This window comes from Crocuta crocuta, unplaced genomic scaffold, assembly GCF_008692635.1.
Source record: "Crocuta crocuta isolate KB4526 unplaced genomic scaffold, BGI_CrCroc_1.0 scaffold271, whole genome shotgun sequence".
Lineage (NCBI taxonomy): Eukaryota > Metazoa > Chordata > Mammalia > Carnivora > Hyaenidae > Crocuta > Crocuta crocuta.
The window spans coordinates 1,486,254-1,512,316 of NW_027527824.1; the positions used below are offsets into that span (position 1 = coordinate 1,486,254).

The 26,063-nt window shown below is 48.7% G+C and overlaps 1 protein-coding gene and 1 long non-coding RNA gene across 3 annotated transcripts in view; one reads left to right on the forward strand and one right to left on the reverse strand.

Annotated features, from left to right (window-relative positions):
• Nucleotides 1-667, reverse strand: part of TPBGL (trophoblast glycoprotein like) — a 2,833-nt gene extending 2,166 nt beyond the window's left edge. Inside the window, 2 exon segments of the mRNA XM_077777694.1 lie at nt 1-229; nt 654-667. The exon segment at nt 1-229 is cut by the window's left edge and continues 240 nt beyond it. Of these exon segments, the coding sequence (XP_077633820.1) occupies nt 1-229; nt 654-667 (243 nt within the window).
• Nucleotides 668-1,228: 561 nt separating this feature from the next.
• On the forward strand, nt 1,229-26,063 carry LOC144241806 (uncharacterized). Of its 2 annotated transcripts, none has more exons than XR_013338200.1 (3): nt 1,229-1,565; nt 7,162-7,239; nt 25,683-26,063. It is a non-coding gene; the product is annotated as an uncharacterized LOC144241806 (long non-coding RNA). The 2 variants fall into 2 exon arrangements; XR_013338201.1 differs by lacking the exon at nt 25,683-26,063 and adding an exon at nt 22,414-22,533.

The following is a 26,063-nucleotide window of genomic DNA, read 5'->3' on the forward strand; positions in this document are numbered from 1 at the left end:
CCCGCCGGCGAAGGCGGCCGCGCGAAGCACGGTCAGGTTGGCGCCCACGATGGTGAGGTTGCGCGCGTCAGGCGGCACGTCCCGCGGGGGCTGCCGGAGCTCGGCGCCCGACGCGCAGCGCAACAGCAGCTTGGGGCCGCCGAAGCAGTAGCACTGGAAGGGACAGGGCGGGGGGGGCCGGNCCTCCTCGCCCTGCGCGCCGGCCTCCGACTTCCGCGGCCGTTGCGGGCTTGGAGCCGAGTGGGCAGGGTTTGTCGGTTTGTCTCCCCCCTCCCCGCCTCCTCCTCCTCCCCCAGCGGAGCCTCCGCGCCCTCGCCGAGAGGCGGGGTGGGAGGCTCCCGAGAATCAGAGCTTTCGGCTGCTGAGCTTTCTCTCCCCCACTCTCCAGCTCCAGGGCTGCTGAGAAGTTTGGCTCTCCGAGGCTCTGACTTGCTTCTCTGTCATCTCCCCCCACTCCTCCTCCTCCCCCCCCTCCACAGCCCAGGTTGAAGCTGTTTCCTTCCTCCTCCTCCCTCTAAGGCACGTGTGGGGCGGGGCCGGGCAAGGGAGAGCTGGCAGGTGGGTCAGCACCACAGTGCGAGAATTTGGGGGGAGAACCTTAGAGTTCCCCCTTCAAACCCAGGCAGGGATGAGGGGTGGGCTGAGAAAGTTACTCGTCTTTCAGCATCTTCCTGATCTGTGTGGCCAAGGAGAGGACTGTGCTAGGAGAGACTGGAAAATCCCCAGCCTTGGTTCCCCCATCAGCAACCCCAGTTACATTAGGCCTGGCTGGGTCACCACCCTTGCAGGTCCTGTGGGACCAACGTTTTCTCAACCCCATCCCACCCTCACCCAGGGAAGTCAGCGACACCCCCTCTCCCTCCCCCCCCCCCCCCTTTNTCCATCTGGCTTCCTCCACCAGGCTGGACTCCTCCCCCAAGCACTCTCCTAGGCCCTCGGACCTGGTGGGTGTGGTGATTCAGCTCTTTGCTGTCCCCTCTCAGTACTTGGGCACCCCATTTCATTGTTCTACTGGGTCTCAGGAGCCTGGGTTTGTTAGGTACGCCCCTCCTCCCCTCCAGGGTATCCCACCTGTAAATGGTGAATGGGTGGGAAGGTTTGAAATTCCAGAGATTTGGAGAACTGGAGCAGATTTTACAGCATTGGTTAGGGGGGAGGGGGTCTCAGAGAGGGCCAGGGCTGAGCTGCTTATAGGTTTGTTTTGTTCTGGCTTTTTTTTTTTTTTTTCTTCAGAACTGGGAAGCTCCAGACCTGATTTAAAGAGATAGGCTCCTCGGAAGGGAGCGTTCCTTGCCTTGGCATGAATTATTCAGGCTGGAGAGGCTGACACTTGATCCCCAGGCCATTCTGGTATCAGCAGAGCTGGTTGGGATAGAAGCTCCCCCATCCACCCCCCCATAGGAATCAGTTAGTCTTTCTCCTAAATTAGGGACATTTGTTGGATTGACTTCTTCCCTGAGGTTATATTTAACAGATTGACCAACAGATCAATAGCACTTAAGGAGAAGAGGCCGACCCTGCGGTGGCCCGGGTCCCAGGCAAAGACCAACAACATCAAGGACCAGGTCTGTTGATGCTGGGATGGGGGGATGGGGGCTCCCCTCCCCCTTGCATCTCTCTTCCCATTCCCATCATCACTCCCAGATGAAAACAGTAACTTGCACATGCGTGATAGGACATGTCTATAAGATGTACTTGTAGGTTGTACATGCACATGTGTACTTGTACATGTAGAGGCAAGTTTGACACATGAACAGCCCAAGGTGCATCCACATGTGAGGAAATACAGACTCATGCTTACTTGGTTGTGCATACGCATGTATAGGAGGGTGTGTACCACCTTGCACATGGTTGCAGGCAGGCTCAGATATGACTCATGCAAGTACATGCAAGCCCATTACTACATGTAATGTACATACATGTTAACGTAGATTTGAGTACATGCTGGTTTGTGTCCATACATTCATAAGCACATACACACTTGAATATTCACTTTTCTGTTATGTGGGTTCCTGGATACGTTCTCTGCAGGGCAAGCTTACAGACCCATGCATGCAAGCACTTGCATCCAGAGATCCGACAACATGCTCTGAGCCCATTCCTGCCCTCCATCATGCCCTTGGTCTGTATAAGTAGCAGGCTGAGATATCTTTTCTCCTATGGGCACAGGTGCTCAAGCAGCCATTGGGGCTGTGCCCTCAGCTACTGCACTCCCCCCAGCCCTGACCCACATCAACGCTAAGCCCTAGCTCTGACATCTCCCTAGTGAGAGGCACTGGCTCTTCTTCCCTAATGTGTTTCCAGTACAGGGACTAGCATGAGAGAGTGTGCAGTAAATGTTTGTAGGTAGATGGATGGATGGATGGATGGATGGATGGATGAAAAGGTCTCTGCTTCCCTGTTCCACTGCATAGAACCCCTTCTGCCTCCATCCTCTGAGGAATTACAAACCAACTGCCAAAGCCAGAGTCCCTTCTCTAGGACCCTGTGTGGCTGGTTCCTGGTGTGCTAATGGCCTCCTTGAGAAAGGGCTGCAGAATAGCAGGCAGCCCTTGGGGGAGAGGGGAAACTAGGCATCTCAGTTGGAGAAAAGAGGCCCAGAGACAACCTAGAAACATCAGGTACTAGAGAATAAGGCAGCGACTATGTTTTGTAAGTGAGAAGTCTGAGGCCAGAGAACCAAGGACTTGCCTCAAAGCCAGTGGCTGTCTGGGCTTAACCTAGGACCTGGCCGTAGGCTCCTTGCCCAAGGCTTTGTCCAAGGTAGTGGCCGCGCTAGGATGCACTAGTGCAACAGGGAATCTCATCCAGATCCCAGGAAACTGAAGCTGGCAACAGATGCCAGGGTGGGTATGGTGTGACCTGGGACCTCCCTCCACCTCTGTCAACTTCTGGAACGTAGATGGGCTTCTGAATTCCTGTTCTTTTTAGTCTTCAGAGTGCTGTTGTGGCAATGCGAATGGAGAGTGCTTTGAAACAAGAAAAGTTGTATCAATTAGGGTCTGGGGGCCTTGTCCCCTCTGTGACAGGACAAGGCTTTGCCCTTTTCTGGGACTAATTAGCTCCTGTGTCGTTTTGCCCAGTTTCATCTCCCTTCTGCCCTCAGCATAGCAAGTTCATGGTAGGTAGTAAAAGGAATGAGTCTCTACTTGCTATCTCTGTGAATGCCCCTACCCAGCCTCCTCCCTTCCCTCCCCTCCCCTCCCCTCTTTATGTAGGTGTTCCCCTTCTCTGTTCAAATTCCCCTGGATCCAAGTCTGTGAGCTATTTTGGGGTCTCTCTTCTCTGGAGGAATTTTCCTCTCCATGTTGTCATGCATTCAGTATGCAGTAGGTGTTCAATAAATGTAAGTCCAATTGTGCCTGGGACTGTATTCATTCTCTGATGGATCCACTGGAAGTATCTTTGTTCATACATTTTTCCCCACTTGGGGTGCTCTCTCCCCTTGACTGTATTCCTTCAGCACAGCCTGCTCAGGGCTCAGGTTGGGTTCTGTTCCCTCCAGGAAGCCTTCATGGTTTCCTTCTCTCTCCTTTGAATTTCACTTAGCAATCAAAGGGCTGATACTCTTCTGAGCCCCCTAACTGTCAGCAACTGAACTCAGGACTGCTCTGGTCTCCTGTGTTGTCATCTCCGAGCTCAGCATGGAGAAGGGACCAAATGGATGAAATAATGATTTAAAAATCTCTTACTTGACCCTAAGACAGGCAAGGTGAGACCTCCTCTACACTTTACACAGCCACTCAGAAAGGTGAAGTGCTTTTGCCAACGCTGCAAAGCTGACTGAGACCCAAGCCTGACAGTAGCTCAGGTTTCCTGCTCGTCTTCTATGCTGCAGCCTTCCCAATCCTAGGCTCTATCTCTGTAGAGTGTGACTAGGTTAGATCCCAGGGGACCCTGTGGGCAAAGAGCTCAGGCCCTCAGAGTTTCCTTAGGACTCAAGCAAATGAGTCACCCCAGCCCCACCCAAGCAGAGTGACTGCCCTTTGCAGGTTGAGAACCACCCCCCCAACCTTGTCAGCTACACTGAACCCAGTTCTTGAATTTATTACCCCACTAGACTCCCAAGCCCCTCTCTGAGCCTTCCAAGGCACTGTCCCCTCCCCTAACTCCAGCTCCTTGACTGGGCTCCTTTTCTCCCCCACAAAGGCCCTGCCCTCTATAAAGTCCACTGAGCCTTGGTAAGGAGACTGCAGAGGTTTGGCAGCTTTCCTGTGGTCACCCACCAGATAGCCCCTTCCCCATCTACCTCCAGTTCCATCTTGTCCATCAGAGATGTTTCAGTGTTCCAGAAGTCCTTAGGCAAGTTTGCCTTTCCAGATCTCAGTTTCCTGTCTGAAAAACGTGTGTGTGTGTGTGTGTGTGTGTGTGTGTGTGTGTGTGTAGACAGACAGGGTGCTCTTGGAGGGCTTTCAGTCCTGTGCCCCCTGACCTTTTAGGGATGGGGGTCATGGAAGGGAAGGCAATACTGTGATTTGCCCAAGTTGGTGTCCCCACCTCGATGTGTGACCTTGAACTTGGCCCCATCCCAGCTATATAGTGCTGTAGCATAGTCGGGTGGGGAAGACAGTCTTCCTAGGTCTGTAGCATCCTGGGATGTCTAGGGTCCCTTATATCTTGGCAGACTCCCCTTTTCCTCTGCTCTCCTCTTCCTCTGAGGCAAGTGGAGGAGCAGCTGGGCAGGGCTGACATGATGAAGTTCAGTCATTAGGTAGTGGGGGAGGCCCCAGGTTCTTTACTCTAGTGTAGCCTGTGCACTGGCAGGGAGGGGAAAACTCCACTGCAGGCTTTGCTGTTCCCATTTCTCACTCCCCTCCTTCTCCCCCCCGGCCCCCCTCCGCTGCCACTGACCATGAGACACTGGAAAATCCATAGGCCCAAGATTCATTTTCTCCATTGAGTCAGCAGAGGCCAAACTCTGCTTTTGAGGGGCCAGAAACTGGCTTTTAAATAACTCTCTGGTATTTAATACCCTCCTCCTCCACTCTGCAGCCTGGGCCTCTGGGGAAAGGCTAGAATAAATGAGCTGGATGAGTCCTCTCAAAGTCATAAGTGTTCCTGCCTCCACCTCAACTCACCCTCCCCCACCCAGACTCCCAGGTCATTGGGAAAAACCTGATTCTTTATTAGCCTTGTACTGTGCTTTACAGTTTCTAAGTGGTGCCCCAGGCTGGGTTTGTTACCCTCAGGTTAGAATTGGAAACAGAAGTTTAGAGAAGGGAAGTGACCCCATTTTACTTTTGGTCTTGGTCTACTCATGGCTGGCTACTGACTGTGAGCAGGTTCGTGTCCCTCTCTGGGCTTCTAATTCCTTACCTGTGCTACAAGGTGGTTCAGCCAGTGAGTGCTGCTGGTCCCTCTAGCTATAAAGTTTTTGTGGAACTGTTTCTTGCCTCCACACTCCTCTTCTTGGGGGAGGCTGAAAGGCGAAGCAGACAGAGGCTCAAGGCCAGCCAGGGTTCCAGTGTAAATTCAATTGAGTCAGGGGCAGGAGTTGGTGGGGGGAGGGGGAAGAAGTAGGGTTGGGGGGTCTTCCTTTCCTCCCCACCTCTCCCTTCCCATGTCCTTCCTTTCCCTCTTCTTCCTATGTTTTGCAAGTAAAGGCCAGGACAGATCAAGGGCAGTAACCTATTTAAATCTTGATTTCCTTAAAGCTCAGGGTCTCTGCAGTTATAGATGCAGTTTGAGGAGGTGAGAGCTAAACTCTCTAAGCTGCACTAGGTTCAGGCTCCTGACAGTGGAAGTTAGTGGGGCCAGCACTCCTGGCTTCACCACTGTTCTGTGTCATTTGGAAAATAGGAATTGATACTTCTATTGGTTATAAGAGTGATGCTTGGGGGCCACCCCAAATTAATGATGCCATAAGGCCTATGTTATAGGTTTTCTGGTTCCCAATTTGGTGCTTGTGCCACTGCCCTGTTGTATGCAGGAAGTTGGGGGCTGAGGAATGGGAATGGGAGAGGCAAGTGGGTTCTTGCTTAGATCTAGGAGTGACCTTAGTTTAACTTCTGTGTTACACTCTTGGGTCCTCATGATCCCCCTCAGCTACTCCAGACCTTCTACTTCTAGAATTATAGGATCTTGGAATCAAAGCACTGAATTAGAAGAACCACAGAGTTGGAAGACCATAGATCCATGGTCAGTTTGAATCAGAAAGTAAGACTCTTATGGTGGTAAAGGAAACACTTAGGACTTGTGGAAGGTTGTTATATTAATGTTCCCCCGCAATGAATCCTGCCTATTTCTATCTATACTTTAATGCCGTCCCTTCCCACACTGACTGGTTTGGCCAGTTGAATTCCTTTGGCTATTGAGACATCAGCAAATGTGATGCAAGCAGAGGATTTAAAAGTGCTTGTGCATTGGGACTTTCCTTTTCCGGGTCCTCTGACATCTCCATGTGTAGATACCCTGGCAAGCTTCTTAGGGGAAGAAGCTAGAAATGAGCCATCCCAGCTGAAGCCTTCTAGACCAACCGGCCCCCAGGTGATCTTCCAGCCAGCTGCCTGGATGACCCTAGATAAGACCAGGAGAACTATCCAGCTGACCCAAGCCCAAAATTGCTGACTCACAGAACTGTGAACAAATAAAGTGGTTGCTGTCTTCAGTCATTATGTTTTGGAGGGGGGTGGTTTGTTACACAGCAGTAGATAACTGATTCAGAGGCTTAGAATTAGAATTATAGAGTCTTAGTCATAGATTCCATATACCCCTACAAGCATGTATCTTGGTTCCTGGAGCAGAGACTGGAATCTTTGATGTAGTAACTGAGGAATAGAAGGGCCCTGACAACTCTAACCAGTGCAACACACTCCTTTACAGACCAATTGATAGACCAACTGACCCACTCACCCTCTTCCAACTTGGAGCCTTCCCTCCATCCACAAGGTCCTTTATTCTTTGGCATTTTGTTTATTCTGTCACAAGGTCTTCTTGCCCTGCCCCTGGGCTGGCTTCTCAGTCCCTTCCCTCTGCTTTAGGAAGTTGTCTCATGTGGCTCTCCTTGTTTTGGTCTTGGGGGCTAAATGCGGACATGGTGGAAACTTGTCTTGGTATTTATCCCTGTGCCTGGCACAGTGTGGGTTGATGAACATATCCTGAAGAAAACTACCACCACTACCACCAAACTTCTCACCTTCCCCTGCGGTCCCCTCACTACAGCGTTCCTGATCTGTCCATGGTGCTGAATGTCTTTATCCTTCTTGCCACTGCCTGCCTCAGAATGGCTGCTTTCGAAAGGTAAGAATCATTTCTGTGTCCCAGAATTAAATCTCTCAATCAATGCCCCCCTCTCTCTCCTTCCCTCACTCTCTGTCCTTCTCTATGTTCCTCTCTTTACCTCCATCCTTCCCTCTCCCCATCTCTCCCTCCCCACCACCCCCCATCACTCATACAGATCATTAGCCTGCAGTATTAAATGAAAGCTAATATGTGGTGATGTATACTAATTAGGATTAGGTTCAGTGGCATGCATCAGAATGCCCAAAACAATGGTCTCTTAAATGATAAAAAAATAAAAGTTCATTTTTTGTTTAAAAAAAAAAGTCCAGATGTAGACAGTCCAGAGTCTGAATGGTTTCTCCACATTCATGAGAACCAGCACTCCTTCTGGCCCCCACTCTGCCTTTCCTAGGGTATAGTCCTCATTCTTTGGTATAGAATGGCTGCTAGAGGACCAGCCATCACATCAGATAGCAAATGGAGACAAAAGATAAATCAGGGTGCCACTTCCCATACTTTTATCCAGCACTTTCACTTATATGGCCTCATCTAACTAACTTCAAAGAGCATGGTAAATAAGTCTTTTAACTTGGAGGCAATGTTCCCAGCAAAAAGTTATAGTCATTATTATTGAAAATGACAGAAAAATAGCTATTGAAAAGTAACTGGAAATCTCTGACAGTGGTATTGATAGTGACAGTGACCATGGTGTACTAGTTGTGGTGTTGATGGTGCTAATGCATGGCAGTGGTGGTGGTAGTGGTAGTAGAAGCGGCGATAATGGTAATGGTGGTCATGAGAGTAGTGACGGTGATGAAGTTGGAGGTAATGGTGAGGATGGTGATGATAAAGCTGGTGGTCAGTATAAGCTTTGGTCCAGGAACACAGACTCACTCAAGCATCAGCCTGGATCAGGAGAATACCAGAAAATGGACCCAGTGACTGCAAGGTATTTGGAGCTCGGAGTCTGCTCCAAGCCACAGGGGCACTGCTGCTTTTCAGTGCATCAGCTCTGAGTGAGTCTCTTAAGTCCCAAGTCACCCCCAGCAAAGCACGAATCAGATCCCTTCCATTTAGGCTAGAAATAACTCTGGAATTAAAACTTAAGGCCTTAAGGAGGTAAAGCAGCAAGAGTGATACTGGACTTCCATTTATTAGACAGTAAACACTAACAGAATTTGTTGTTGCAGTCAGAGAAGGCTTTGCTGTGAAATGCACAGAGAAACACATGGATGTGTAGTCTCAGAAATAGAAATAAACATTTACAAAGACAGGCATACAGAGAGAGTTACAGATGTGCAGAAACAAACAGCCCCATAGTCCTGGAGACTCACAGACACATTTAGTATCCTAAGGAGGCATCAGGCCAATCCCTCTCCCCAGAGACACAGGCCATCCAGCCATCTCATTCCATAGGGTAACTTTCATATTACCCCTGGGTCCCTTGCACTGAAGGGACCAGGGACCAGAAGTGACCCTGAGGAGGGGGTTCAGAGCTCAGCAGCCAATCAGAGACAGAAACAGTGTGACCTTTGATACCCGTTGCACCTGCAGTGAGGCTGTGCCAGTGCTCCGTGGCCTTCCCCAGGCCAGCCGAGGTTCTGTGGCTGAAGGTGACCAGAGCAGTGGGACTTGGGTTGGAGGGGGTGTCCTCCAGGATGTCTCCCCTGGGAGCCCAAGGACACACCTGGAAGCCATTAGCAGAGGAGCCATCAGGCAGCAGGCTCTGGCTCCAGGTGAGAAGGCGTGACAAGAACACGTGGCAGCCTCCTGCCTTCTGGAGCTGGAGGGTGGAGGACACTTTGGCTTGAGTAATTCCAGCATCACTCCCCTGGCACCCACCTAGAATGCCAAGGCAACCACAGGCTCTGGTTCTTAAGAAGGTTGGTGAGCCCACTTTTAGTTCACCTCCTGAACCTTGACACCAGACTTCTTGACCTTCACAGTGACAGGTATCTTCCAGGAAGCCTTCCTAATGACTCCTCTGCCTTCAGCCTCCTTTGTGTCTTTCTCTGCTACTGTTCAGACCTTCTATATGACATCGCCCTGACCTGCCTACCCTTTCCACTGGTGTGTGATTCCTTGTAAGTGGCGGCCCTGCCTGGCTTTAGCCGGTGTGGCCGTTCTCCTCTCTGTCCACCTGGAGCAGCTTTATTTCACTGTGGTTTCCATCCTTTCTTAGCGATTGAAGATGTTGGGGACCCACCTTGGGTCTTGGCCCCCTTCGCTGCTAATCCCTGGCCCTGGGACTCCTGACTCACCCATTTCCCATCTCTGGAGTGCTGGAGCTCCCAGCTCATGAAGGAGCCTACAGAGAGCCCTGCTCTTTGCAGTTAGAGCATCTATTACCACCAGACTAGGCCTCGAGAACTGGAGGTTCTTGCCACCCCAGAGCTGCCTCTGCCTTTCTAGTCTTATGTTGGCCATTTATCAGGATGACCCAGTGCTGGTTTCCCCAATAGATCAGGTTCTAAGTCCCTAGATTTCCCCAGCTGTGTCCCAAAATGATAGAGAAAGCATTCAGCTTCAGGCACACTGGGGTAGTTTCCCCTAACTCTGCAGGGACACTATATCCATGGGGATCTCTAGGAGCTTGTCACTCTCTGCAAGGCTGGGGGTGGGCAGGAGGACCTTGAAGTCTGGCCAGAACACTGATTACTGGATGCCCCACATATTCCTGGACTTAAGACAGGAACCTCAGGCCAGAGGGGTGGATGGCAGCCTGCGCAGTTCCCTGTTGGGCCAACCCCGAAGTCTTTGCCTCAGCAGCTCCCGTGGCACACCCAGGATAAACAGCTCTCACCCCTTCTTAGCGCATTGCCTGCTTATGGCAGGGGCTTCAGCTTGGCCCTGCTAGTATGTCCTCAGCACTGCCCCGGGAAAGGAAAAAAGAAGCCAGTTGGAAGTTCAGAAAAGGAAAGGCTAAAAAGGAGCCCACAATCGGCCCTAATTAGCCACTGGGAAAGAGAAAAGGAGGTCAGAGGCCTGAGTCTACTTCTGAAAGAAAGCACCTGGCAGGCAGAGCCATGGCTGGTCTGTACCCCCACACTACACAGCACGGGGCTTGACCCCACACAAGTCCATAGCCCTGGCTCTTAGGATGCCCAGCTGGGGGAGGTCTCAACATCTATGCGTAGAACTGTCATGGCCCTCTCTGGAAGAGGCAGCCGGCTCTGGGGAGAGCAGGAGGGAGGAAGATGGGAGGAAGGGAAGGGTGACAGACTTGAGTGAGCTTCCTCTGTAGGCAGTGTGCTGACTTGAGAGGTTTACATACATGATTGTATTTAATTTTCACAGTGGTCCTGAAATGGAGGTACTTTGGCCTTAAGTTTTAAATAAAGAAGTGGACCCTCAGGTTAAGTAATTGACCCAAAATCACACAGCTTAAAAGGGGCCGAGTGGAGAGTCCAGCCGAGGCTTGTGCTCAGCGGCCTGTGCTCTTGGTGCTATAAGAGGAGTGCTCGGAGGGCAGAGCCCTCGCCTGCATCGTCCCCTGTGCCCCAGTGCTCGGCCGGGAAGGGGCAGGCACGTGGCAAGTGCAGAGAAGAGCTGTTGTACTCAACAGGCAGGACAGGCTGAACCAGGGAAGGACATAAAAAGGGGGAGGGGGAGGGATGGGGNGTGGAGGCAGTACAGAGACAGATCACTTCCATCCCCCGGGACATCATGCAGGAACCCCTGGGGCAGCTTTCCTGGGGCTGAGGACAGTGCTAGACTGAACACAGCTTGTGCCCAGCCATGGGAGAGGCAGGGGAGGAGGAAGTGCGGGAACAGTGCATTTCTCCTTCCCTCTCTGCCACTCCTCCTACCCTCCCACCCACCCCAGATGGTNCAAAATGAAGAACCTTTAGCCAAGCCACCTCTGCTTAGCCTGGGCAGATCACTAGCAGGCCAGCTGGACCAGGGCCCAGCTGTGGTCCAGAGTGGGATGGGGCCCCCTGAGGAGGAGAGGATACACCAGGACTCAGGGCAGAGCTGCTGTGGGCACAGCATCCCTCCACGCAGGCTGAATCTTCTGGCAGGGGCTGAGTGTCCCTAACAGAGGAGAGAGGCAGCAGGATGAGGAGAGGGAAGAGAACCCTCCTTCAGCTTTCCTATGAACAGCCCAGCAGTAACTGGGGAGTAGGAGAGAACACATTTTGGGTGAGGCAGACTTCACATAGCGGCTGTCTTTATAACCACCACCCTCAAAGGTAGCGATTCTCAGTCCTGATTTTAAAGATGAGGAAACTGAAGCCCAGAGAGGGTAAGCAACTTGTCCAAGGCCACAGTGTGCATAGGAGGAGGGCTGAGATTCCACCCCTGGCCCTTTGGCTCCAGGCCTGCTTTTAATCATCATCATCTCCTGAGAGGAGCAGCAGAAGCTTGCCTGTCTGCACCCACCAGCAATTAGGGGCCCCTCGGTATTGTGAATAATGTCAGTGGAGTGTGTCTGATTAGCCTCATCAGTGCCCAGCATGGGACACATGTGTTTTTAAGATGGATCACCATTATCCTTGGCTGAAGAATTGCATGGGGTTTTCTAATTACAAATTATTCCTGCTGGATTTCATTATGCTCCCTCTTGTCTGGCTTTTTATGTTCCCTATTTTACAAAACTTTGAAAATCATAGTTGGCTAAGCTTATTTTCTTGGTCTTAAAATATACAGCTAAGCTTTTATTAAGGCACAGTGTTGTTATATTTTTAACAAGTGAATGTTTGACTCAATATTACAAGAAGGCAGTGATTATTTGAATTTCACCATTCCACATTTATAACAAGTCGAAAGAGCAGGATGGAAATTTATCTTCCTATAGAAAACCTTCATTCATTCAGAAGGCAGATTTCCTGGGGTAGAGGGAGGTTCTCATTTAAGTGTTTTGAACTGCTTTCAGCCAACAGCCAACTGTTGTAGGCAAGTCGCCTGTATTAGATCATTTCTAAGTGAGACTTTTCACTGAAGACTAAAAATTCTTCAGAGTTAACAGCATTAACAAAGAGAGAAAAAGAATGATTTGTATCATTGAAAAAAGAAGACGAAAATGCAAGGCTCACCAGGACCCTGCAGAGGTTTACTTAAAGGAAGTCAGGCTAATCTCCCCTCTCTCTTTGGGAGACCCTGAGTGCTAAATAAGGGTTCTGTCAGAGTCCTAAGAATCTTGATTTCCAAAAGGCATTTGGAACATCTCCCAAGGTATTTTTATGGCAAGATGAGGGGCGGGATCAAAGAGTGATACTCTAGGGGAATCCCTAGCTGCCTGGACAGCTGGTAGAGGAAAATTGATTAGTGGATCAATGGCAGTCTGGAAGGCAGACTAGCCCTGCGCATGGCCCAGCCTTCCGTGCTGACATGCTTGGTCTGATGTATATTTGAAGGACTTGGATGAAACCAAATAAAACATGTGTATCAGATCTGCAGATGGAAAGGTGACTGTGTCGGATGGCAGGATTGGGTTTCAGAATGATTTGGATTGACTTGATACATAGGTGACAGCCATAGGTTCAGGTTCATGGAGGTAAATGCCAAGTTCCCATTGGAGCTCAAAGGTTGGGGTGGGGAGAGTGAAAGGAATTGTTGAGCACATACTGTATGCCATAACTTTTGCATAAGATAGCTTACTTAGTTATGAAAACTCAGAGGAGGACATTGTTCTCATTTTTTAAAACATTTTTAAATTATTTATTTTGAGAGAGAGAGTGCCAGCAGGGGAGGGACAGAAAGAGAGAGAATCCCAAGCAGGCCCCGTACCGTCAGCACAGAGCCCGATGTGGGGCTTGACCTCAGGAACTGTGAGATCATGACCTGAGCTGAAGTCAAGAATCCGATGCTTAGCCAACTGAGCCACCCAGGTGTCCCTGTTCTCATTTTATGGGGAAGATAACTGAGGGGATAACTCAGGGGAAGAAACTGAGGCCCTGAGAAGCTGAGCAGTTGCTTGGAGTCACAGCTAGTAAGGGTAGGAGGTGAGGCTGGTCAGACTCATAGGTCCATCTTCTCACAAAATGTCCAAGACAAAGGAGATGGAGTGTAATGGCAGTTATGTGAAAAGAAAAGTAAAACACACATTTATGTGATGTTAGTCCCACATTGCAATGCTGAGCCTTTTCTGAGCCTCTCTTTTGGGACCATCCTGGAGTCAGGCTTGGGGTGCAGTGGGAAAAACATGTGGCTCCTAAGCAGGTTGAGCTCTCTGGGGAGTGGAATCAACACAACAACAGGCAAATTGGTAGCGCTGGGTGTACTACATGCCACGGGATCCCTAGGAAAACGGGACTCCTGCTCAGGGAGTCCTGGCACACTGCACAGAAGAGGCGTACCTGGCCTGAGGCCTGAGGATGACTGGCTTGTCTGGGAGCCCAGGGAGCACATGGCTTGCAGGTCCAGATGGAGTGTAGCAGCCTGGGGCACTTCATTTCTTTTTTTTTTTTTTTTTTTTTTTTTTTTTTTTTTTTTNCGCCCCTGGGCACTTCATTTCTTTCACCCTTCAGCTCTGGGCCCCACTGTAAGGCCCAGGAAGAATCTGGGTTGAGGAGATGGGGAGGATTCCCCATTCTCCACTCCAGCTCCCAGCCCAGGAATGGAAGAGAGCAGGAGGGGAGTGGGAGATCTGGAAGGCATTTTGGAGCCAGAGTCAGGGCTTTTCCTCTGGGAACACTGGGAGGTTCTGGGACCTTGGGCTCCAAATGTGCCAGTTACTTTGTAACCATAGGCTGTGTCCACAGCTGTTCCTTCAAGGGCCAGAGATTGGTGCTCAGGGCCAGGGAACATGCAAAGAATAGATGTCCTGGGAGTCATTTGGAAGAGACAAGGAGGGCACCCCAAGTCTTTGAACCCATGGGGCATCTATGCGAATAGCATGTGCAGAGGCCTGAGGTCAGGGGACAAGGCTTGGTGGGCCAGAGATGGGAGGGCAGGAGATGGGGGAAGGGGGGTTGCTGACATACGGTTGGCGAGGTCTGCAAAGGCCAGGCCTTCCAGGTCTGGTCAGGATTTTAACCTTTATCCCAAAGGCAAGGAGAAGCCACTGAAGGCTTTTAAGCAGAGTGGTGACAGTTGCTTTCCTTTCTGGAAAGATCACTGTCACTTTGTGATTGGAGGGGCCGAGTGGGAGAAGACAAAGGAGGCGCTTGGGGTACAGGTGGGCAACAATGGCACTGGGGCCGGGTGGTGGTGTGGAGGCTGGAGGGGTGGTGGGCTTGTCACCTGGGGCCTGGTGACCATATAGTGGGGCAGAGGAGGGATGGCTCCAGGATGTCTGGCTTGTGGATGATGGTACCATCTGCTGTGAGTGAGAAGACCAGGAAAGGGGTGGGCAGAGAGGGTGCACTCGGCCTTGGTGCTGATGAATTAGAGATACTGAGGCATCCAGGTGGAGATGTTGAAGGACAGTTGGATATTTGTCTGGAGTTCAGGAGCTGTGTCAGGGCTGGAGATGCAAAGCTGGAGTTGTCAGTGTTTAGGTGGCAATTGAAGCTGCTGGCTTACTAAGGGCCCCCATGGGTCTGTGGTCTGCTCTGAGAGGCAGAACCCCCCACCCCCACCCCCGCCCCAGCCCCAAAGCTGGCTCAGGACTGCTTCTGGGCTTCCACCACTTTCTCCCTGCAGTATATGGTCGTATCTGTCTTCCCACTTCAATGGCAGGCTCCCTGAGGGCAGGAACTACATGTATGTCTGCATCCCCAGAACCCAGCACAGATCCTGGCACTGAGGAGGCATCAGTGGCAAGTTGATAGTTGAGGCATAAAGCAGCTCTCTGAGGAATGGGTTACCATAGATGGGAATGAGCTTCCTGCCCTAGAAGGCACACAAACAGGGGTTCTATGGGCCTGTGCAGGAGTGAGGGAGATTCCTATACCCAGCAGGTGTCCTCTGGGGACCCTCTCTGCCCTGGATTCTAGTTTCCCAGGATCTGAGTCATTTCCTCTAAGGAATAAGGAGTGTCTTTTCCTCTTATCCCTGAGGCCCAAGTTTGGGCTGAGATTCTCTGTGGTTTCCTCCTCCTCTGGAGATGTTTCTGGAGGCTCTGCTGACCTCAGCAGGCACTCCCCTCCCCCATGAGCTTCTCAACTCTGGAGCTCCACCCAAGCGTAGATGCCTTGCTAAGGTTTGCAGAAGCTGCTGAGGTAGCTTTGGCCTGGGCCAAGGGGCTGGCCGTCTGCCCTGCCCAGCCTCCTCAACCTCGGCCTTGGCCTGAGCCCTCCTCCTTCCCTAGCCACCTCTGCTCTATCCCGCTGCATCCTTTACTGCTGCAGCTTGGTCACTGCAAGAGCCAGAGTGGGTCTTAGCCTGGAGATTCTGGAGGCTTTCCAAAAAGGAGGCATACCTGGGAGGAGGAAGGGGATCAGATTAGTTAAGAAGCTGGTAAGGGAGAGGGAAGGGGAGAGGTCTGGAAAGGGGCTAAGGAGACACAGAATGTCTCCACTGGTTTGGAGGACCTTCAAGAGTATCTGGCTCCCTTATTTTGGCCAGGGAGAAACTGAAGAGCAGGGGAGGCAGGTGGAAGGGCTCCTGGGTTGGAGGGAGGATTGGACTGGAGGATGCACAGGGCATAAGGAAGCTCCATATGACTGGGGAGGTAGAGAAGGGGAGGGAGCAGAGGGCCCTGGAGGCCAGGAAAGACCCTGGTAGTTGACTGTCCCACCTGGAATAGGTGTTGGAAAGGTACGGGAGTCCTGGGACAGAAGTTTCTGGAGTCAAGGTTGGCTGAGACTGATTTCCTCCTGTATGAGAATCAGCCCCACTCTCCTGTCTTTTCTACCCATTTCACTGGGAACTCCTGTAAAATAAGGACCTCCTCTTCCATCTGACTGAGACATTCCTAAGGCAGGGAGTATTCTGGAGTCTCCCTGAGGTTGGAGGACTAAATCCCTCACCAGACCGGAGCCAGGACAGGATTGAACCTCCATCCTCTCTCCATCCATGGCACTGGGGGCTGGAGCAGTGCAGGGAAGAGAGGGGACCAAGGGCTTGCACCTCAGATTTGAAGATGCAGAAGGCACCTCAGAGGGACCTGAGTTTGACACCGCTAACCAGCCCTGCCCCATTCACAGCAGAGAAGGCAAACCTTGAAGCCTGTGAAACGAGAGATAAAACCAACAGAGATTTCAGCTTCAAGGGCTGAGTCCTTACAGTGTAGCAGGGCCTGATAACACACACATTGTTGAAGAGGTAGGAATGTTGAGTTATTCCCACCCTGGCTTGGAGCGCTCAGCCTGAGATAAGTGTGGTGACTGTGGTCCATGCCAGCCGGGCCAGCTCTGGCAGCAGACACTGCAGGGGACTGCCAGGCTGCCCCAGAAAACCCAGAACTACCTTTACTTTCCCACCACTATGGGACATGACTGCAGCAATTTAAACGACCAAAACACGGCAGTATCATCTCTTTGTGAATATAATTTTATACCTGTTTTTTTAAGTTATTTTGCTTTTTTGTTCAGAGTGTGTTCACTATAGGCAATTTGAAAAATGGAAGTTAAAAGGAAAATAAACACACCCATAATCCCACTATCCAGAGACATTTTTGACAAATTTCGTTCCCATCTTTTTTCTATGCATAGTTTCTCCATAATTGATTTAATACTGTTCTAATGTCTAAAATTGTTTTACTTTTATTTTTTTCTTGTTATTATTAAGGTAAAGTATGCTCTTAGCTTAAAAAAAAAAGTACAGGCAAACATAAAAAAGCAGGAAAAAACTACTCAATAATCCCATTATCCCATCAACCATTTTGTGAAGACACTGGAATATTTACTTTTTGACATTTTTCTGTGCCACTACTTTTTTTAAAAAACATATTTGGAACCATAAGTATAAAAGGTCTGTTTACAATTTGGGAGACAGCATGATGTTTCTATAACAACAACAGAAAGAACCCACCTGTATTCAAATCCTGGCTCTATCACTTACTAGCTGAGTGACTTTGGAAAAGTTAACTTTCACCTCTAAAACCTGTTTCCTCAGCCATCAAATGAGATCAGCCATTATCTAGTTAGAGAATTGCCTTGCAGATCTGTGTATATAAAACACCTGGCAGTACATCCAGCATTTAGGGAGTCCTCACTAAAAATGGAGTGGACGTTTGTCACATTTTTTCCTGACTAAAATTAATCCCTTTTTCTATTTTGAACGAACCCCCCACTAGGTGAGTCCTTACGGAAGCTAGGACCCCACCTTCCACTTCAAAGCTGCAGGGGACCAGATTCTCTCCCACTGTCACCTGCTGGCAATTTGGCCAGCCATTCCTGGCTCAGGACTTTGATGTGACAGTTGGTGAAGCAGGGAGGAAGATCCATTAGAATATATCTGTGCTCATGTCACACAGCAGTGTCACATCTGGAGGTGTGCTGTGGAGACATTAAGAGACCATGCCAGTAGAGGCATCGGGACCAGCTGTTCCTACCGTATGACCTTGGCTGTGAGTTCAGGTGCCCACTCACTTGATTCTCCAGCTTTCTCATCCGTTCTGAGATGCCCAGTGGGAATGCTAATAATTTTTTTTTCTGTTTTGCTTCGTCTGAGTCAATTTCTGTTGCTTGCCACCACAAAGGTTGGTTCGTAAATCTTTCAACAGGAAAATAAATCTCAGGCACTGGCTTTAATTACCAGCCAAAGTTTTAATGCAGACAAGTCCTGGATGTGCTAGAAGTGTTGTGCTTACTGCTGGCCCTTTGGACAAAGAACAGGCTGATCCTAGATCTGTGCCTCACTGCTCAGCCCAGAGCCTGCTTGGAGAGAGGAGTCACTCAGCTGCTGAAGGAAAGAATGATGGAAAGGAGGGATTGCTACATGCCCGCTTCCTATAGGCAGCTTGTGAGTGGTTCACTTGAATGCCCAAGGCTCCTTGGACCTCCACCTGGTGTATCCTGTGACTTAAGCAGCCTGAAACTTTTGCAGCTCATTTTCTTTCCCTCCCGACCCGGGTCTCCCATAGAATGGCATGGCCAGAGGTAAAAACCCTGGCTGTGCCCTTCAGTCCACCTCCTAAACATTTCTTAATCCATACCTTGCCTCCATCCCCAGAATATTGTCTTAGCCCATCACTGCTTCTCACCTATCTGAATTTGCTTATGGGGACCTCACTTACCATAGGACTGGTCTTCAGGATGCCAGTTAGGCATCAGGAGCAGGCCCCCAGGGACTGGCTCAATTTTGACCAGTAAGACTGCTTGCCTGGGTATCCTAGGCGAAGGGCTGCAGGCAGGCCCATCCCACAAGTGGAACTCCAGCGGTATCAGCCAGGCCTGCATCCCACCTGGCATACTGTCAGTGCTCAGGAAGCGTGGATTGATCAGAGACTCTTGGGATTAGTGCTTCTGTCCTTTCTTGGCATGCCATCAGAAGCGAGACCTGGACCTGGCTACCTCTCTGGCCTCATCTCCCCCATTCCTGCCTTTTGCTGTAGGCTCCATCCACATCAACTAGTTTCCTGAATGTATGCCAAGCTGTCTCACTGCCGTGCCTTTGTACATGCTGTTCCCTCTACCCAAGGCCCTCCCTCAACCAGGTGGGCCTGAAGAACTCCCACTAATCCATCCTTCTTTTAAGGCTCACTGAGTGCAAGTATTGCCTCCTCTGGGGAGCTTTCTGGAACTGGCCCTGGGAGGCCTCCCTCACTGTGCCCCCTCTGCCCCTGCCACTGCAGTCCTCTGTTACACTGCTTGGCACAGAGTGTTGCAGATGTGTGTCTTCCTCAGAAGGCAACACTTCTGAGGGAACTGGACTTTGTTTCTCTCTATACCTTCAGTACCTAGCCAGGATCCGGCACAGAGAGAAAACCAGGATGTGTTTGTTTCCTCTCTACCCACCCTCACCCTCCGGAGGCAAGACATGTGGTGGGAGAGGTTACAGGACCTTAAATGCCAGCTAAGGAGAAAGGTTTGGTCAGATTTTCATTGTTGAATGATCCTAGTGGCTGGGACCCCTTTTATTTGGGGTAAGAAGAGTAATTTTTCAATTTGGCCCTCTCTCAGCCCAGAAAATAAGGGGTTAGTTCTCAGCAGGAACACGAAAGATGGGCCTGTGCCTGGGGTCATCACTCCCCCTTTCCCTGGACCCCCTTGCCCTTTCTGCATTCACTTTTAATTCTTGAAGTCTCTCCCCAAAGTCCTGGGGTCTAGGACCCACTCCCACTACTCAAGGGCCAAGTCCAAACCTCAATCCCCTGTTATGTAAGTGAATTATCCTCTGTTCCCAACCAGCGCCAGCCAGATCTCCTCCTCCTAATTGATTTAATCTTCTCATACCAGAGAGTTGGGCGGGGTTGGGGAGACAGCATTGATCAGAAGCCAACACGTCAGTGACGTAGGCTCATTAATTACAGGGAATCTAGGTCATGGATTGGCTCTCTGTGGCTCTGATTCTGCCCCTCCCAGTCATTTGGGTCTCTGAAAGGACATTTTCACCTCCCCCTCATTTCTCAAACTCCAGTCCTACAAGGAGAGAAAGTTGAGGGTCCCATAAACCCTACTTTTCTTTCAAATCTCCCCAAACCCTCAGCTCTGGACAGTTATTCCCTGCATTCCAATCTGAACACAGGGCATAGCTAAACATAATTTGAGACATGAACAGATGGTATAATTTGGGGTGGGAAGAGACCTTCACATTGTCTTTATTTACTTTCTATACCAAGCAAATCTTTACTTTGCAGCTTCTCTGATAGAGAATGTCCAGATCTTACTTGTGTACCCCCAGAGATGGGGGGCTCACTCTCTTTAAATAGTCCTTCCCTTGTATGATGGCCTTTCTCACATGGGGCTGAGACATCAGCCTTGTGACTTCTGGGACCCAGCCTTGCCCCTGGGGCTGCAGGACGTGTCCCAGAAGAGGCAGCCAGATCCTGAGACATGGTGATTGCTTTTCTTCAGGCTGAACATTCCTGGCTCTTTCACCAGTTGTGTGGTAGATTTTACATATTACTTCCCACTGTATCTCTTCTGTGGACAAGCCATGGAGATCGTCATCTCCCCAGATGCACAGGACAGAACAAAGACTCCAGGACAGTGTGAACATGTCAGGGCAGGACTGTCAACTTTTCTGATCTTGATATTAGAGTTCCACTGGCATAGCCTGAAATTGCCTGAGGTTTTTTGAGGCTTTATAGCACACTTTTGACTCAGCTTACACACAGAGTCAGCAAATCCCCATCATCTTTTTTTTTCTGACATTAGCAATGGAAAGTCTCCATAAAAATCATCTTTGTGATATTAGGAACATCTCCATGTTTCTTCCCCATAATTCTTTTCATCCACCCTGACATTTCTCATACAATCATGCAATACCCATCTACCCATTCACCCACACTACTATCAAACTATATATTCATCGTATATTCACCAGCCTCACTCTCTGCCTACATACTGTTCTACTCAGCTGCCCATAGATTCATTCATGCACTCATTCACCTGTCCATCCACCTACCTACCAACCAGCCCATTTAGCCATTTATACATTCCTATCCACCTATCTGATCATGTACTTAACTGTTCATCCATCCATTCACCCACCATCTACCCGTATAAACCATCTATCCATCCGCACATCCATCTCTTCATTTACTCCATCTCCCAGTCACCCATACATCTATATTCATCGTCCATCTGTCAATCCATCCAGTACTTACTGGGATTCTATTACATTTCAAATCTGTGTTGAGTATTCTGAGTCATTCAAAACTCAGTATAATACAGGCACTCACTCTTTGGGAGCAGTTAAAGCAGGTGATGCTGAGTGCTGTAAAACGGGAACAATGAAAATGCTTTGGGGATTCAGAGGAGGGAGAAGTGGTATCTGGATAAGGTTATGGATATCTTCCCACGAGGGTAAACTTTCAGTTTGGGCCTTAGTAGAACAACAGTATGTGGACACACACAAATGCACTGGAAGTAATTCTAAGTAAAAGAAGTAGCATATCAAAGATACAGAGAACAGAATTTATGTCTTACTCTTTATACCCCCACTAAAGTACCATATACAGAGGTGGGCACACTTTAGTAACCTAATACATATGTGGTGATTAATATTGTTCCTTCTCTGACAGAGATACCCCCAAATACTTAATCAGGATAAGAGTTTAGTCTTTCTCTTTAAGAAGATTCTACAGTTGCCTTGCTGGATGGCCTTGGAGAAGTAAAAAAAAAAAAAAAAAAAAAAAAAAGCCTCTCTGTGATTCTCTGAGTTTGGGGTTGAATTTCTGTCTCTATCAGGTGGTCCTTTTCCCCTAATCTTAATTACTTCTACTATGTTCTCTGTTCTCTTCAGAGACATGAGCATTTCCACATCTTAAATTTTATTTTATTTTATTGGCACCAATAATCTCAATCCCACCTGTCTTCAGCTTCCTTGGCCACATCCCCAGACAAGAAATTCTGTAATATGGAGGAAGGGAGAAGTTCTGTGCAAAGGAAATAGCTCTGAAGTAGAGCCAGGAGTGATAAATACAAAACCAGCTTTGCCACAATCTTGCTATGTGACCTTAGGCAAGTCTCTTTCCTTCTGTTTTAACCCTCCCCATCTAAGCACTGAACAGAGCATTTGAGATCCTCTTGTCCAATATCCTCATCTTATATATGGAAAGACAGGTTCATAAAGGGCATGTGACTTGCTCTAGATCATATCTGGATTAGTGGCAAAGCCAGAAGAAACTTCAGATTTCCTGACTTTCGGTTTAAGATTTTCTTTACCCAACCACCATTTTTCAGTCTCCAGTCACAGCCCCTGTATATCTCAGGATGAGCTTCCTCTCCCACTTCCATTCCCCAGGAAGGACTGTTTATCTTCCAAATGTTTTGACTGTGTATTACTGACGCATGCCTGGGTGGGGGTTGGGCAGTCACTATTTAAGAGCAAGTATTCCCAGCCTGACGGAGTTAATTATGTTCATCAGGAAGAGAGAAGAGAAAGGAACAATGCGCTCTGGTTATCTACTAGGCTTTAATCAAATTGAGAAACGAGGAAATCCATCACCCAGAGGCTAAGGGAGTTCGAGAGCTTGGCTTCCGCTGGCTCCGAGAACTGTAATGGGTTGGGTGCTGTCCAAAGTGCTGACATCTTCACTTACTGCTCTGAGTTGCTGGGAGAGGCAGAGGGACGGCAGCTTTTAGAAGATGGCCCAGGACAGAGAAAGAAGAGGTCTGGACGTGTTGGGGAGAGGCTTGAATTCTTATTCTATCTTCTGAATCTTCCCCTTTCCATTTATTTGTTTATCTTCTTTAGGGAAAATATCCCTTGTGGCCAGAGTCCTCAGCCGGGATTGAAGAAATAGGAAGAGAGAGAAGAGCCCTAGACCCTTTGCTGTCAGAGAGATGGACCCCAAATGAAGGTGCTAGCCCTTTCTTGGCCNACGGCAGCTTTTAGAAGATGGCCCAGGACAGAGTAAGAAGAGGTCTGGACGTGTTGGGGAGAGGCTTGAATTCTTATTCTATCTTCTGAATCTTCCCCTTTCCATTTATTTGTTTATCTTCTTTAGGGAAAATATCCCTTGTGGCCAGAGTCCTCAGCTGGGATTGAAGAAATAGGAAGAGAGAGAAGAGCCCTAGACCCTTTGCTGTCAGAGAGATGGACCCCAAATGAAGGTGCTAGCCCTTTCTTGGCCTTGGGGACTTCCCCATATTAAAAGGAGATGTGAGTTCTGCTTTTATAAAATCCTAAGTCCAATGACAGTTATGAACTGCCTTTGAGAATTTGTTAATCTAGTGGAAGAACATCACTGTATCTTTAACTTAAGTATGATATAAGGGAGGCATGGCCCATGTCTACATGGAGCTTCTAGTCTGATGAGGAATACCTGGTCTTCCTCTGGGAGACTATCAGTCTGGCTGAGGAGACATGCTCTTGATTTAGGGGGAAACTTCAGTTATAATCAGGGAAACAGGATGGACAGAGAAGTTAGAATGTGCACAGTAACCAACCAAAGAACTCAGATCTTCACATTTGTGATTGAGGTTACTGGTGCCAGATATTTTGTGTGAATAATGGAAAATTTTCTGGTAGAGGCGAGCTTGAAGTGAGCTTAAAGGAAAGCAAGAGACTTGGGTCCCTAAATTTTAGGCTTTCTGAGAGTCATGGCCATGCCTTTTCATTCCCTTATATCCCCTTTAAAGTAAGCACAAGTCTGGACACAGAGCAGATCCTTGCTCAATGAATAATTGCCAACAGATAGAGAGTGAATGTACCTCCTTCGTGTTTGGGGAGATAGCAGAGTGAGGATGGTATAGAGATCAGAGGAGGGTTGGTTGGAGTGAAGATCCTGAGGCTAGGGTGGAGAGATAGCCTTGGAGAGGTAAGATGGACAGAGGGAGTGGCCCAAGGTATGTCTAGGTTGCTGAAGTACAGCATTTGAAACAATTCCTTCATATTTCTGGAGCTGCTGAGAGACACTTTATTAAATCTTGGATTGTTAAAGCTGGAGACTGTTAAGGTACAAAATCATAGACTGCTCAACATCTAGACCCACACAACCATGGATAGTTGGAATATTAAAACCATACCAGTTTAGCAGGGCAGAACACAGTGTGTTGAAGTTATAGAACTGTAGAATACTAGAGCCAAAGAGCCAAAAGTCCACATTAGAGAATCTTAAGATCTAAGAATCTCAGTGCCAAAAGGGAAAAGAAATCCCAGTTTATTGACTCCCACTATTGTATCAGTTGTGGTGCTGAGAGTATTCTAGTATATTTTCCCATTTAATTTCTACCATAAGGTTTAAGCCATTTATTTATTCCCATACCTACTCAACAGAGTGTTTCTGTCAAAGGTTTATCAAGCATATGCTTGCATAAGTTTCATGACAGGGGAGTCATTATCTCTGTGCATACCTCTACTCCCTGCTGAATGGCAGATAGAAAGTTCTTTCTTATATAAGCTGCACTCTCTTCCTGTAGTGTCCCCACACTGGTCCAGTTCATGTCCTCTGAGCTACACTGAGAAAGTCTAATCTCCGACTCACATGACAGCTTTTCAGATGGCTAAAGACAGTCTTTATTTCTTTCTTCTCTAGGATAAGCTGGTTTGTTCATCATGTAGCTAGAAATGGGACAGCAAATCAAAGAATATTTGAGCTGGAAAGGCCCTTAGAGGTCGTTTTGTCCAGAGACTTCCTTTTACTGCTGGGCGGTACAGCATTATGGTCAGGAGCCTAGGCTTTAGAGAGAGATGAGCCTGAATTCAGAATCCAGAGATCCAGCACTAATTTGGTGTGTAACCTTGGGCAAATTACCTAATGTGTCTGGGCCTCAGTCTCCTTATCCATAAAATACAGAGAATAATAATATTGACACACTATAGTTGATGTGAGCATTGAATGAGATAATGCAAGGGAAGCTCTTAGCAGAGTGCTTGGCACACAGTAACAGTCAATAAATATTAGCTATAATTATTGGAGGTCCAGAGGGGCAGGGACTTGCTCAAGATCACAGGGCAACTCAGAGGCAGAGCTGGGGTTAGACCAAGGACTCATGCCTCCAATGCCAAGTCACTTTCCTGTTCACATTTCCACTCTGTCTTCCTTGGGAAAAGGAAATAAGCCCAGGAGGGACTGGAATACTTTGCTCACCTGATCAGTTAGAATGCAAGTAATACCTGACTTAGAGGCTTAAACCTTTTGTTTCCTTAACTAGGAGAGGGGAGGAAGGTAGTTCCAGGTTTGTCTGGTGACTCAACCATGTTTAATGACCTGGGCTTTTCTAATTCTAAGCTCTGAAAGGGACTCCTCTTGTGATCACAAGATGACTGATGCGGCACCAAGCACCATGTCCTCCCAAGCAGGAAGAAAGGGCATGGGAGCACAAAGGGTCTTCTTCTCTCATGCCTGTGTTGTCCAGGAGGGGATCTTTGCAAGCAGACCATCCCCTTACATCTCTTGGACCAAAATGAGGTCATATGTCCACTGCTAGACTACTTACTGGTGCAGAGGAACGCATTTCCATGAATGGTTTGGATGATCCCTGTGTCTAGGTACTTTGCTGCTAGAATAAGGAAGAGGGAATTGGCTGTAGGAAGGCAACCAATAGTGCCTGACATACTTGACTCTGTCTCCTCTCTGGATTGGCCTCTCCTGTCCTTTTCATCTCTGCCAGGAAGCCTGCCCTGGTTTCCACCCTTGTCCAGCAAACCCTTTGCTACCATGTAATTGAACATCACCCAATTCAAGTCTACGTTGAGAAGCTCTCTCATCTTTTTATGTTCAAATCTTGTTGTCCCACACAGTCTGTGAGCATTGGGAAAATAATGTCAGCTACTGATGAATAATTGTGTGCCAGACACCCCTCTGGCCACTTGTAACCAGCTTCCAATGGCTGGTTCCAATGCTCCGTATCTCCTGGTGTTCACAACCTTTTGTGTTCCCCTCCCACATTGTACCAGGGTTAAGCTGTTGACCGATAGAAAATGCAAAAGCTATAGTATATCACTTCCAAGATTGTATTCTAAAAGACACCATGCCTTCCATCTTGGTAGCACACATTCTCTTGGATCATTCATTCCAGGGGAAGTTAGCCACCACAGCAAGAGTACCCTTATGGAGAGGCTTGCATAAAAAACTAAACCCTTTGACCAACTGCCAGCAAAAAATGGAGGCCTGACTACAACCACAGACTGAGCCTGGAAGTGGATCCCTGTTAAGCCTTCTGATGACTGCAGCCCTGTCTGACACTTGACTGCAACCTCATGAGAGATCCTGAGCCACAACCTCCCAGTCAGTCCGCTTCTGGATTCTCAATCCACAGAAATTGTGTGAGATAATAAATATGTGTTATTTTAAGCTGTTATATTTAAGTTTTGGGGTAGTTTGTTACTTGGTAGTAGTTAACTACTGTAGTGCTATATTGTCACGTTACATCCTCACAACAACCCTGAAAGGTAGAGTT